We start from the raw sequence: 13,613 nt of genomic DNA, 5'->3' as shown, positions 1-13,613 counted from the left end.
AATAAAAAAGGTTAGTGAACAGTTTGCAGGCAGGATGTCAAAGATGCAGATAAATTACAGCCTCCTACCACACATGCATTCTTTTCATTAATCTGGTTTAACTATGTGGCTCTGGCTCAAGATCTGTCCCACAAATACTTATCTCACAGGATTTTATGTCAAAAAAAACCAAAACCCAAACCAAAAGCCACACTCCCACATCCTTCTTAGTGAGCATTTTAGCAGCCTACTACTTCATGGTCAATACGCAAGAACATGGTGTGTTGCAATCAGTACGGTCTGATCTAAAACCATGTTGATGCCAAAACAGATGGTGATGCTAAGGAGGGCGTGGAGAAAACATGACTGTAAAAGGAAGAAGAGGTAGGGCTGTTGCATTTGTAGCACTCTCAGTCACATAATCATAAAAGCAGCCACAGTAATCAACCAAAACCTACCTAAGCAAATAGCCTGTCTCCCACAATGGTCAAAAGTGGATATCCAAGGAAGAATGTGAGAAATGGGGAAACATGCACAATATCTTCCCCAGATACTCTCCTAGCCTAAAGCCATGTATGGCTCAGATTCCCCCAGCTGAAAGTGGTTTCTACATATTCAGTAACTCTTAAAGGATTTCCTTTCTATTAATTTTTCAAGCCTTCACCTCATACACATATTCAGAACCGGACTGAATAATGTCTCCTGTGAAGAAAAACTGCTGTAACAGTCAGTACCAGATGTTATCATTTAAGGACATAATCAAGGAAAACATTGTCAAAATGGTTTTTATTAAACCAACTTGTACATCTGGAGAAAAAAGCAACATAAAAAATTAATCTGCTTCTTTAGGTCCAAATGCTTTTCCCATAGCTTTAGTCAAGGCTCTGTTTGCTCCCATGACTGTTATTTCTGAAAGCTGTGATTCCTAAGGATTATTCAGCAACTTGAGCATTAACGTTGCTGTTACCCTCTAATTTGCCCTAAGGTGGTTCAGAGCCTTATTTGCCAGAAAGCACAATCTAAATGTTCCCATTGTTCAAAATGAGGATCTTGCACATTAACATCACAACAATGTATCAATAAACAGAAAGCAACTCCTAAGAAGCCTTTGTTTACTCCTGCCGAGAAAGAAGTGTCTGTCAGTATCTGATCCTTACCACTAAAAGTTAAGGATTGATACTCTCCCTGGGCTTCACAAGACAGTTTTGGCTGAAATATTTCTGTTCCCACATCCTGCAGGCTTGGCCTTCATATCAAAACGTCATCATGCTAGCATGGGCAAAGTATGCCACCTGGGACAACGGACTGAACATCATACGCTAGATGCCAGAACGCTGAGGCAAACACATACATATCCATCCCTGGCTTAGAGAGCAATGACAGAGCTTAAAACAAAAGCTGAGTATATCTGCTAAATCAAAACTCATTTACTTTATTTTGAAAGCACGGGAGCAGCAAACTGGCAATCAATTGCTCTTTCCAAATTTGGTTTATGCAACTGGGCTTTTCCACAAATCACAAACAGATTAAGTCAGATACGATCTCATTCACATCTTCCTTTTGTGCTAACAGCAACATCTTTATCAGGTAAAGGAAAAGGGATGCACGTTTAGCTTAATATACTTCCCACATGATACACCCTCCCCAGTCAAACCAGAAACATACAGATATTCTGCGATACACTTGACGTTTCCTTTGGGCCATCTTCTGGTGCATCAGAGGAGGACATTGGATCTGCAGCAGCCTGTATGAAACAAATTCAAAAGGAAGCAGGGAATTATAATGAAATGTTTTAATACATCTTTCCCCTTGTGAGTTTGCTCAGTTTGAACCTACATGCAATATTCAAGCAAGTAAATAATTTAAGCAGTGTCAACAGTTCAAAATGTCTGTGGTTTTACAACTGGTTTTCTCCTAGCTGGATGAGAAACAATATATTAAAAACTATTTCATGCCTATTTTAAAAGATAATATTTATACCTGACATGGAGTTTAAAAAAAAATTAAAATCCTATTCTGGAATAAAAAGAACAAGTTTATCTCTAACACTACTACAGTGTTTTCTCTGTTGGAAATTAAAGTGTGCACTGATCGTTATAATATCATTGCCATTTTTAAGACAGCATATTTGACTATACTACCAGTCAGCATTAGTCTGTGAGCAGTCTTACAAAGTTCATCATCACTCACAAGAACACATGTATCCATTCAAGAAGAGTTTGCTCAAGTATTTTGTTCTGTTAGAATAAGTGTAAGGTAATTACACAATATGCACACCCAATGTTATAAGATTTATGTGCACGTTGACTTTATACACATCAGAAATCAAAGTCAAAAGGATGAAAACATCTGCATAGTGTTGTTCCCTGAAGGAGCACTAAGTAATTGAAAAGATTCCCAAAGACTGACTTGTAAATATTATCACTAGAAGTACACAAGGCAGGTCTTTGACTAACAAAACCTTTCTTTCTTTTAACAGGCAAGTTTTAAAATCTGTGCATAGAATTCAAACAATCCCAGTCATTCAGCCTATGTCATCCAAGCTGGAAAGGCAGAGCTAGTGGAGAAGAGAGAGACTTAAGAACCAGGGAAAGTTTGATTATGAACTATCTTTAAGCAACTATGTTAATTCAAAGTTGAATCAGGAATGATTTTTGGGAGAATCTGGAATTCTTGAACAACATTAAGTCAAAAAGTTAGAGACAGGATGTGAATACATCATTCAAATACCTTTCAAATGAAAGGCAGTATTAATGAGTCAGCAAGCAGGCAGCCAAACTCTCCTGAAGGATGTCAGCTTTTTAGCAGGAATGATTGGTTTATTTACTTTGTACTTAACCTGGTAAGATTTAAAACAGGACTGTACAAAGTGCATCCAATTGTTAAGAGCTTTCAACAAGAGTAATTTCTTCTTGCATTCCATTATTTCACACAGTAATTTTCAGATAATAAATCCTCAGTGTCTTACCTTGGCCCCACTGAAGGTAAGGCAAAATTTATCACTGTATTTCACGGAGTAAGACCAAAAAGTGCAACAGTTGTACAGTGCAAAGTTTAAAACATTCACAGCAACTATCATCCTTTCACTGCAAAGCAAAAGTCTGTTCATGGATAACTGCAAACTACAATTACACCACAAATTGCAATTACATTCACAAATCTAATTTAACACCAGCTCAGCTTTTGATCACAACATATGGTTTGACTCTACTGCTTGCATACGTAACTCTAGTCACAAAAATATTTTGAAAAATTTATCCATCTGTAACATATGGAGTTAATCCTGTCACTTACGCTGGCTTTGTCATCATAACAGCCTTACAGTATTGCAATGGGAAAAGCACTGAGCAGCATATTAAGAGTCTGCTGGTTCTCCCCCCTCCCAATTAATTAACAGGACACAGGAGCTGACATTCTTACATCTCATAAGAAAAAAATTTCCTGAGCTTCACCTATTACACGGGAAGAAGGTTTTGAGATACATGGATATGAAAGGAGAAGAAAAGGAACAGAAAGTGTAGAAAAAAGCACCTCAGTTTAATTTGGAAAGGTACTTATGTGCAGTGAGATCATTCATATACAATTTCTGCATTTACTCATCAAACACTTTTTTCCTCCTAAACGTTTAAGGTCATGGGCTAGATTATTTTCTGCAACTCTTTACCCGCAAGTAAATTAATAGAAAAGATCCTTTTCAGCTTTTGCAATTGTAGGGAAAAGGACCCCAAAAAGAAAAACCTAAATGTGGCAAAACAATAGCACTCAGTCCCCCATCCCTTTTAAAATGGGTCTGATACTGATACTCTTGACTCCTGATTTTGCAGACCTTCCCTGAGGATGAGTGGAAGAACCTGGCTGATTCAGAGTCTTGACCTTCCCTGCAATTCTACTGAGAAAAAATTTCAGCTCCAAGCCCTACCTCAGGCTGTTGATCCTCTTGCATCCCTGTAGTGCAGGCTTTATTTTCACCAACCACACAAGAACTGCAACAAGTAAAAGGAATGGAAGAGAATTAAAAATTAATGGCATAACCTAGAATATTTGTTTAAGAACTGTAAGGAAAAGGAAAAAAAAAACAAAACCAGAAGTGTCTCTGCCATCTCTGATAAAAGTTCAACTAATAAAAGTAGCAAACTGAAGATGCACAGATGCCACCTCTTCAACTCTGCTGCTGTTAAAAAAAAAAAACAAAACACAAAACACATCAGTAGGGTAAAACTCGCCTTTCTCAATCCAGTTTTTGAGCTGGCTCTAAATCCAGAGCAGTCCTGTTCTCACACACTGAGAATACCTTGATAAACAAGAATGGATTTCATGGATTTCAGAATCTGCTTTTTTTTTCTGTCTTAGATTCTGCAAAAATGTCTTTTTCCTCCAGATCACTTTTAAGTAATTGAAGATTCAGGATGGCTGTCAAAAAGGTTTCAGCAATAAAGCAAGTTCAGCAAAAGCCCTCCCCTCCACTTCCCCAAATGCAACAGTCTCCTTGAGTCTGATTAGCGCTCTGCATTCTGGTTTCTAGCCTTCCCCCCCCTCCCCCCAAAAGTGAGTTGTTTTGCTTTCTAGCTTTGGTTAAAATATGTTTCTATAAAAAGAGCATTTGCCTGGCCAGCGTGAAATGTAATTCAGACTGCTGGCACACGTCCCTCCACGTGTGTACGGAGGGACTTCAGCAATACATGCCTTCACGTTGTCCACTGCTAGTGGTCAGCCAAACCAGAGATTACAGTTGCAGGCTGGGCAAGAAAAATGTAGAGTGACCAAAAGCCTGGCTTCTGCATGCTCCCTGGGAGCAAAATGCCCACGAAACCCAACTGAGCTCCACACCCTGGTCAGGCAACAGCTACTGACACAGCTCCAGAGCTGCAAGGCAAACGCTTTGTTAAAGCAAAAACCACACACTGCAACAGTCCAAGAGGTTCAGTAACAGACTATTTATTAAAAAACATGCAAGAAGTTTGCACGGGCAAGGTAAGACACCGTTGCCCAAGTACTCTGTTGTTTTTGCTACAGTGGATAATACAAATTTTAAAACCACAACCATGACTTCCTCCTTTCCAGGGAGTCAAGTGAAGGGAACTTGGATGCCAGAGTAAGCTGAAACAAACAGGAGATAAGCTGAACTGCTCTCTTCTGCTTCACTGTTTCCACAATTTACATGCAGTGTGGACAGCTCTACATAAGTTCAGTAGAAGGAATCCCTTGCCTGAGACTCACAACCGGAATGGGGACATGCCAGCCCACTGACACCTCACGCTGGACAGCCTGGCCAGAGTTGTCTGGTCGTGTTGTGGGCTTAAGTGAACCACTGGCTGCTTTTATGCTGTCCTGTCTCTGTTGGACTGGTCTAACTATTTGTTGACTTGTGCAGTAAACTAGACTGGAGAGCAGATTCAGGTTAAAACAATCTTTTTGCCCACTCTACTAAGGCATTTTAAGCTCAGATGACCTAACAGCTGCAGGAACAACTGCAGCAGCAAAACTGAAGAGACAACATGAAGCGGAGATGTTGAAACTAATAAGACTATCCTCAGAGAAAATATTTGTCCAACTATAACATCAGTATGATGCTCAGCATCATACTCTGATGCTCAGCTCTGTGCTAGGTTCTCAACTGGTTTATGTGCAAAACACCACAGTGGTTTTCCACCACTGAATGAGCTGGCCCTAAATACAAACTAAAGTTCTAAGCTTGACTGAAGGCCTGCCCACATTTGAAAACGTCTCTTTTCTATGGGAGCGCTCTTAAAAATAGTGAACTGCAAGTTTCAGTTAAGAACAGACTTCTATACAGAAGCATTGGGTGATTTTTTTCCACCAAGTGACATTTTAGAAAACCTCATCCCATTCTCACCACTAGGTAAATGATGTGTCTGATGCTGAAGAGAGATACCTTCTCTGAAGTTTGCTCATGCTAGCTAGCACTGCTTTTTACCTGACCTTTGGAGAAAGCAAAACTGTTCAGTGCGGTTCCCAGCTCCACCACAGTGGGGTTCCAGCCTCTGCAGGGAATCCATGACACAATACCAGGACGGTCAGATGAGAGGCCGGGCAGACACACTGATAGTGGCAAGTCTGCCACTGTTTTGTTCCAGGAGATATTGTTCTCAGGTGCTTAGATCTGCTCATAGGAGAAAGTACATTTATTCTGGGACCTAGTCAAATTCCATGGCATCCAGGCTGACCTAGCTCATCCACATGGAAAAGTTACCTTTTGTGAATACATAGGTATACAGGGGTGGTATCCACATCCCATGATACTTGAAATATTAGTTCCAAAATCTCTCAGAGAGGACTGAACGTACCTTGCTGTTACACAGATAAGGAACTGAAGCATATGAATCTGTACGCACTTCCTCCCACTGTGTCCAACAGTGAGAAAAATGGTGCCGATTCAGATCAAATCCTGGCAAGCATCTGGGCAACTTAAATCCAAGCATTTCCAAATTTCTTAGAGCGCGATTTTTCAACCTTGCAGTTTCTTTTTGGTTTTTAATAAAGTTCAGCTTCCTAAAGAAATTAGACTAGGTAACAAGGCAGAACTTATTTATCTATGCTTGCTAACCCACAGGTGAATTTTAAAAATTTGGCAGGGAGGTAAGAGCCTCACAATCATTCAGAGATGCACTGCACAGCACATGCACTGCTCTTCCAGGAAAAAAACATTTACTGAAGATTACAAAGAGTGGTGCATGTGCGTGTGAAAAAGAGGAGGTTAGCAGAACCTATCAGGGAAGAAGAGGAAGTTCAAACCCAAGTTGTAAGGCCACAGGCAAAAGCAGCTGTTCAGACAATTATTTATTGTGCCCCATAATACGTATACCACAACATCTCATAACCTCAAGTTTTTCTAATTACCATGAGATTTGGCACAAACATGCAAAACCAATCAAACCCCTCTCCTCCAGATACTTCAAAAGCCTGTAAGAGGCCCTCAGGAGATAAAACACATAGTGAGAATCTGAGATATGACAGTGCATTTCTTTCAGACCAGCTAGGAGATGCAGCTTCTAGGCACTCATATATCAGAGATTAGGAAGTATTTCTGTTCTCTTATCTGCCAGGAGACTGTCTTAATCTGGGGTTCAGTCCTCCTGCTGAGAGTGCCACCAAGAAAATTCCTGGAGCCAGAAGAAACAAGAAGGAGCCTGAAATGGCTCCTTACGATCCAGCAAGACTGGGTTTTCCCTCTGGAATTTTATTGAAAGAAATCCTTGATGATTGAATTCCCATTTCAATCACCTTTTTCCCTGGCAAGTGGAATTACTGTGCTTATTTCATCTTCATTAGTCCTAGAGGGCTTGCCATTCACTGGGTGATTAAATATTGTCCTTTATGTATACACATATGAACACATTAAGTCCTTTTCCCAACTCTTAAGATACCTTGGTAACCAGACAGACATTTTTGAGACCACCTAAATAACTGCAAGCCTAAAATTTAGCCTTTATTCACATTACTGATAGACATCTATTTCCTTTCAAGGTCTCCTCCTTGTCCTGACAGCACACGCAGGGCAGCCATTCACCCTGACAACACTACTGTGGAAAAGGGGCTATATTCTTCCTCTACACTTTGGGGATTATTTTCATCCTCCTACCACAAGTTCAAAAAGCAGCACATAGGTAAGAGTGACATCTTCTAGCAATGCTTATCCTGCACAGTGACTGACAAAAGCAGAGTGAGAAAGACCTCCCTGCCATGCTATTTCAACATCAGTCATCCAGCTTTCCTAATGTAAAACAGCTTCAAGAGCTTCCTCTTCATGCAAACTCTGCTTGTGAACTACTGGCTCATTTTTCATACTGGGTAGTCTCAGCTGACCAAAGTGTTTTGGTTCTAGCCGCATATTTAGGCATCTGAAACTCTCTTAGCTTGCAGTCCTGAGGAGACAAGAGGTATGCTCACAAGTCAAGGGTTCTAGCAAGGCAAGTTACAGGCACTAAAACACGAGCTACCGTTAAAGAACGAATGCCCTTTCTCGTTTTATTTCAACCAGGTGGTCCAGGGAGAAAAATTCAAGAACACCACGGGGTATGGACAGGCAGTTCATTAGGTATCCTCCTACAGTAGGACTGAATTTCTTCCTTTATTGTCTTGTCTAAATTCACTTCTGTCAGACAGTAATTCAACTGAATCAATAAAAAAGCTTTTTTAAAAACTCTCATGCTCCTTCCTACCTATAAAACAACGTAGTCAGCTACTCTTTAAAAAGATTTTTATTGAATGATTTCTGCTTTCTGAGCTATACAGGAATTTAGAAGCAGCACGTGCTTTCTTCAGCAAAGCTGGAGCTTTCAAAGTATTTCAGTTTTGCAATGTGAGTTTTCCTTTGTTTTTGATCAGTGGTGCTTTAGAAGAAGACTGCCCCCACGCTCCCTGGACAGCACTTCCTCACAGTCGCATGTGAACATCCCTCATCTTTGTTCCTCTAGAGTCACTGTGGGAAAGACAAGAGGTAGGCTAAGGACTGAATTTGACTCAAGAACAAGCTGTCTAACAATAAAGGGGACATTCTGCAATAAGAATATAGCACATCTCATACAGATCACACTGTAAGAAAGCCAGAACTGCCCTGAGCTGGAGGTAAGCCACAAGACACATGCAAAATGACTATTTCATGAGCAACCTCCTGATCCAGCTTTCTAACAACGCTCTCCCCGGCCAGTACACAGCCTCTATCTGCTCGACATGAGACGCAGCAATAAGAATTTACTTACATCTACATGTACTAAGTGTGCTGTGTTCTCTTTATCCTCTAAACCTGCAGTTTCACTAGCAATGGATATTTGGTTTAGCTGGTACAGCCTGTGTGCTTCAGATTCATACTATGCACTGCTTAAGCACATTTCAACGCAGCTACCTATTAACAGGACCACTTATTTTACATAAATAGAAGAGGTGTACCAACACTTCTGAAGATACAGACACAGCTTTTCTCCCACTGACAAACCACTGCACTCATCACTCGCTGTCTAGAATACCTACCAAAGTACCTTCCATGCCTAACATTTAGCCTACTAAGAAGGCAAAACCAAACCAACATATACCCACTTACATCTCAGCAGCATCCTCTGCAATGGAAGCAGAGTATTTAAGATTGATGAGGCTTTTTCCGTGCTTATGCATAGAAATTCTACAAATGTTTACAAACAATCACCAGCTCCAAATGGTGTTTCTTCTCTGTTGATAGACTGCTCATACCCAGAAGGGTGCATCAGCTGAAACATGACTGCCAATTCATGCAAGACCCATAAATTCAGAAATTGGAACGCATTTCAAAACCATCACCAAGGTGACCTATTCTACATATTGCACGTATCTCTTTGACATAACCCACGCCCTTGCAACTCAACTGAGCAACTGGTTCTGTGATCACAGATGGTTGTAGATTGCGGCTCTGGTTTCTCATGACTCAGAAGTTCATAAATTTCAAAACACAGTTTTTTTTTTTTATCCTCAGCATCAATGACATGTTCCTGCAGCACGAACTGTGCTGATGTATGCAGCCTAAACTCAGGTACCTGCACACTGGAGCCAACATCCATTTGTACACTTTGGAAGCTAAAAGATAAAAGTCACAGACAACTAAATTCATTTCATTTGAAAGGAGATGTTGGAACAGTATCTGGGCTGGGACACTGATGCCCTGAAAACACATTTATCTTTACCAGTGAAAGACAAGAAGGCATTCCCATATATGTTTTGTGGTTTTAGAAATTATTGCTATTACATTGACTAGGGCTACAAGGTGAAATGAGTACGTACGAGGTGAATCAGGATGCTAATGCAGAGCAGAATTGAGAACAAACAATAGGCCAAATCCTTACTGTTTTAAGAAGCTGCTAAATTTAGGAACATGGGACAGAAAGACCGAAGTGATGTAGCCCAAGTCTGGGCAGCCACTCAGAAACTCACACCGTCTTAGAACTTCCACACCTAACAAAGTCACTTTTCTATTTTAGTCTAATAGAAATCATCTAAATTCAGGGAAGATTTGGAACCAAAATAATTTTATTAGACTCTCCTGCGATCAGCAGATTGGGGTAAGATACCCACTGAGCACACCTCCTCCCTCTAGGCCATTCAAAACTATGAAACAAGTGACACTTCTGATTCTGGGAAACCCTCTGCAAAACAGTCCCAAGCAGAGCAACAGGAAAAGAGCACAGCTGCTGTGTGCACAGTTTCTACAGAGTTCTTCAAGAAGCAAATTTTCTACTCCCTGTTCATTACCTACAAGCAGCCAGCAAAGGAGGTGGGTAGAGAAGTTCTGCCATGGACAACTAACCAGTGGATTGGAAGATATTTTGACTGTGGTCCACAAAACTGCTACAGAAGTCGTCTTAAGCTGCACATACGCATTTATTCCACATGTCAATGGCTGTCTGCTGAGATGTGCAGAATCTGGGTTCCAGGAGTACTGGCAGACACTCACATCCATTCATTTTTTTATGAACACTTTTAAATGCAATCCTTAGGATGGTACAGTTGGGATTTTGTAGGACAAAATTCTGCCCAACTGCCAAACACATTATTTATCAGTGCTCTTCTGCCTGGCCCTTCCACCCTAGTTTCCAAACAGTAGCTGGGAACAAGCTGATGCACTCTTTTTCAAAATCATTAGGTGATCACAAAAGCTGAAAACATTGTTACATGACACAGGCCCATGTGCTGGTTACAAGCAAAGACACGCAGCTCTACTGTGGCAAAGAGGGTCAGGTTTCAAGACAGACCTAAGAGAGACAAAGCTCCAGGAAAGCAAGCTAATTCCAGCCTGCAGACACGAGCCCCACATGTTAGAACTAACCAGGAAAGTAATCTTTCTTGCAATTCCATCCAGCTGCTGTATTACTCATTTAATATGTGAAGCACCCTGTGCCTGACAAGCTCAGTAGCTAAAAAACAATCTTCCCTCAAAAGATTCTCTATTTCCATTCCCACCTGCTGCCCTCCAAAGAAATGAGAAAACCCCTCAGCAATTCCTGACCCTGGTTCCTCACACACACCCCTCCTTCATCGGTTATGCTGTGACTAGCTGTCTTACTGTCCTTCTGAGGGACAGTTCCCGGTTGTGCAGCACACGAGACGTGTCCTACTGAGGTACGCTCAGGATCTCCAGATGTACTGCACAGGTGACTGGAGACCTTTTTTCAGCTTCATCAGCATTCGTGTTGCTGTTCAGCTGTGGTGCAGGCTCTTGCTCCCTCTCACAAGTGTGCACACCCTTCCTGCGCAGAGACACAGACCTCTCAACACGTGTGTGACATCGCACTGGCGGCACAGACAAGGTTATTTGGCAGACAGCCTGCAGGGCTTAACCACTGGAAAGCACGAACTCCTGGAGCTCCAATGGAGCTCCAATGTCGTCTCTCCTGCAGCCTGACATGTGTCATCAGGACACTTAAGTTCTTGTATGTGGAGACGCCAAGTCCCCGCATCCCTCAGCGATTCTGATCAAATTGCATAGCAAGCACATCAACTAAAGGTGCAGGAGGAAAGAGGCAGGAGGAGAAAACAGCCCTTCTAATTTGTTGTTGTTGTTTTTTAGAAAAACATGTGGAAAGGAAGAGAGATTGTCAGCATGTATGTGTTCATACAAATCTATAAATTGCGGGTAATATTAAAGTTACAAATCCTTGAGTCATTTTGCAGGCAGGAAAAAAAGAAATGCACTCCTACTTGAAGAGTTTATAAGTTCAAATGCAGAACCACAGTATTAACCAACATGTTTACAGCATCTCAAATTTGAGTGGCCCTTTACAAAAAATCTTCAATAATTGAAGGTCTGCCCTCAGAAATTATTCACATTGGAAATCTATTTGCAAATATTTATCTAGCAACAACCACTACCAACAGAATATACTGGCAAGATCTAGTACTAAGTCATCTGTGACAGACAACTGGTGCTGCTAACCAGTGGACTTACCCCACAGGACAAGGAGAGCTGCAGAATCCCTCCTTCCTACTGGCACTGGCTGGCAAAGTACATGCTGCAATATCACTTCAGACAGCTGTAGTTAACACACCACTCCCATTAGGCACACTTATCTCTGGCCTGCTCTCATTTTTTCATTTTCTGAGACTGCCCTAAATCTCTTTCTTCACTTTTTCTAAGTAGCAAATAAGGAAAAAGAAGACGCTTTCTGAAAATACTATTCTCAAAACAAGCAATGGGATGACTCTCCCACAAGTCAGATGCCAACATCACTGTGCTTTATTCACAGCTGTGGTGGCGGCAGCAGCAATGTTTCATCATATTTACCATATGGAAGAAAGAATGCTCTGAAAAATATATACAACTCCCCTAGCACTGAATTAAACAATATCTGAGTCTACAGTTGAGACACGGGAGTGCCAGACACTGTGACGGCTGACAAATTTACAATCAGCAAGTCAAGTTACTGAAACTTGAAAGTCTACTGAAAGCCACAAACAGCAGGGCACAAACCAATGCCACAGCCATAACCCAGTATCTTCGATACTAAACTCACTTAGTTTAAGACAATTAAATATACATGTGTTTTTCCCCTACTGTTTAAGGTCTGTCCCCTGCAGGGGGAAATCCCTGAAATCTCGTTTGTTTGCACTTGAAAAATTTTTTTCCTTTGCTTTACTGTCAGCTTTCCAAGAAGGAACACATGCATTGTCAAGCTAAAGAACACCACATGCACTGATACACATCTCTACAAAATAGAGAAGTGAGGCCGTTCCAGGCATCTCTGATATTTCCTGGGACTACCACTGACACCGTCACACATGCAAAGTAGCATCTAAATTTTAAAAGCCCACCCTCTTGCTTTTCCAACGCAGCAGCAACCACTCGGCAATTGCAACCTTCTACGAAGTTTTACCAAACAAAACCCTTCTTTTTCTCCCTGAAAGCTAGCCAAAGAGAAACACCTTCGTACTATGAACACCAGCACACAGGATTATCAGCGCACGTATTTTCCTCAAGAGAAAAGCACAAGCTGTGCCTGGGATGTGAATTATTTTCGAGATCTAGGTTAATTAGAACTATTTGCAGAGATGAATTTAAAATCTTGGTTTCAGAGTTTACTCTATGTGATGCACAGTGCTGACAGTCTGAAAAAGCCACAGCTGTTTAGAGATAAAAAAAAAGAAAGAAGAAAACCTGTGAGCCTTTGCTTTTCTCTTCTCCAGCTCACCATCACAACCAAAACCACAAACGAATCCCACGTTCTCATCACCAAACACCCAGAAAAAGCAGAACAGCTCGGAACGCTCTGCCCACACCAGGCCGCCACCTCCCCGAGCCCCAAACGGCCATAACGAGGTGAATGGAAAGGTGCAGCCGCCAGCGTAACCGCACACGGGCCCGGGGGCCTCAAAAACGGCCCCAAAGGGACGCGTTTCCCCGAGTTTCGTGCCCACCTGCACTTCGCTGGCCGGCAGGGCCGGCCTCCTCGCAGGGCTCCGGCGGGGAGGGGACGGGCAGCGGCCTCCCCTTTCCCTCCGGAGCGGGGATTTACGCCCCAGCCCCCCCCCGCGCCGGGGCCGAGGCGGAGCTCGCCCCGGCCCGGAGCGGGCCCCTCAGCTCCGACCGCCCGCGGGGTCACCGGCGGGGCAGCGCCGAACCGGCCCCGGCCACCCTGCCCCCCGCGGGGGCGCCG

General features: G+C 42.2%; 1 protein-coding gene across 1 annotated transcript in view; it reads right to left on the bottom strand.

Annotated features, from left to right (window-relative positions):
- The window catches only part of TRABD (TraB domain containing), a 34,378-nt gene that overhangs the window by 20,307 nt on the left and 458 nt on the right, over window positions 1–13,613 (bottom strand). The window contains exons 2-3 of the mRNA XM_086747016.1: window positions 3,899–3,962; window positions 1,645–1,723 (exon numbers count right to left, since the gene is read on the bottom strand). Of these exons, the coding sequence (XP_086603142.1) occupies window positions 1,645–1,723; window positions 3,899–3,922 (103 nt within the window). The 5' untranslated portion in view covers window positions 3,923–3,962. The remainder of the gene's footprint in view (window positions 1–1,644; window positions 1,724–3,898; window positions 3,963–13,613) is intronic.

The sequence above is a fragment of the Chlamydotis macqueenii genome, chromosome 1, assembly GCF_036417535.1.
Source record: "Chlamydotis macqueenii isolate bChlMac1 chromosome 1, bChlMac1.mat, whole genome shotgun sequence".
Lineage (NCBI taxonomy): Eukaryota > Metazoa > Chordata > Aves > Otidiformes > Otididae > Chlamydotis > Chlamydotis macqueenii.
Note: the sequence above shows the minus strand (reverse complement) of the source record. Positions and strands in the feature narration are given on the sequence as shown.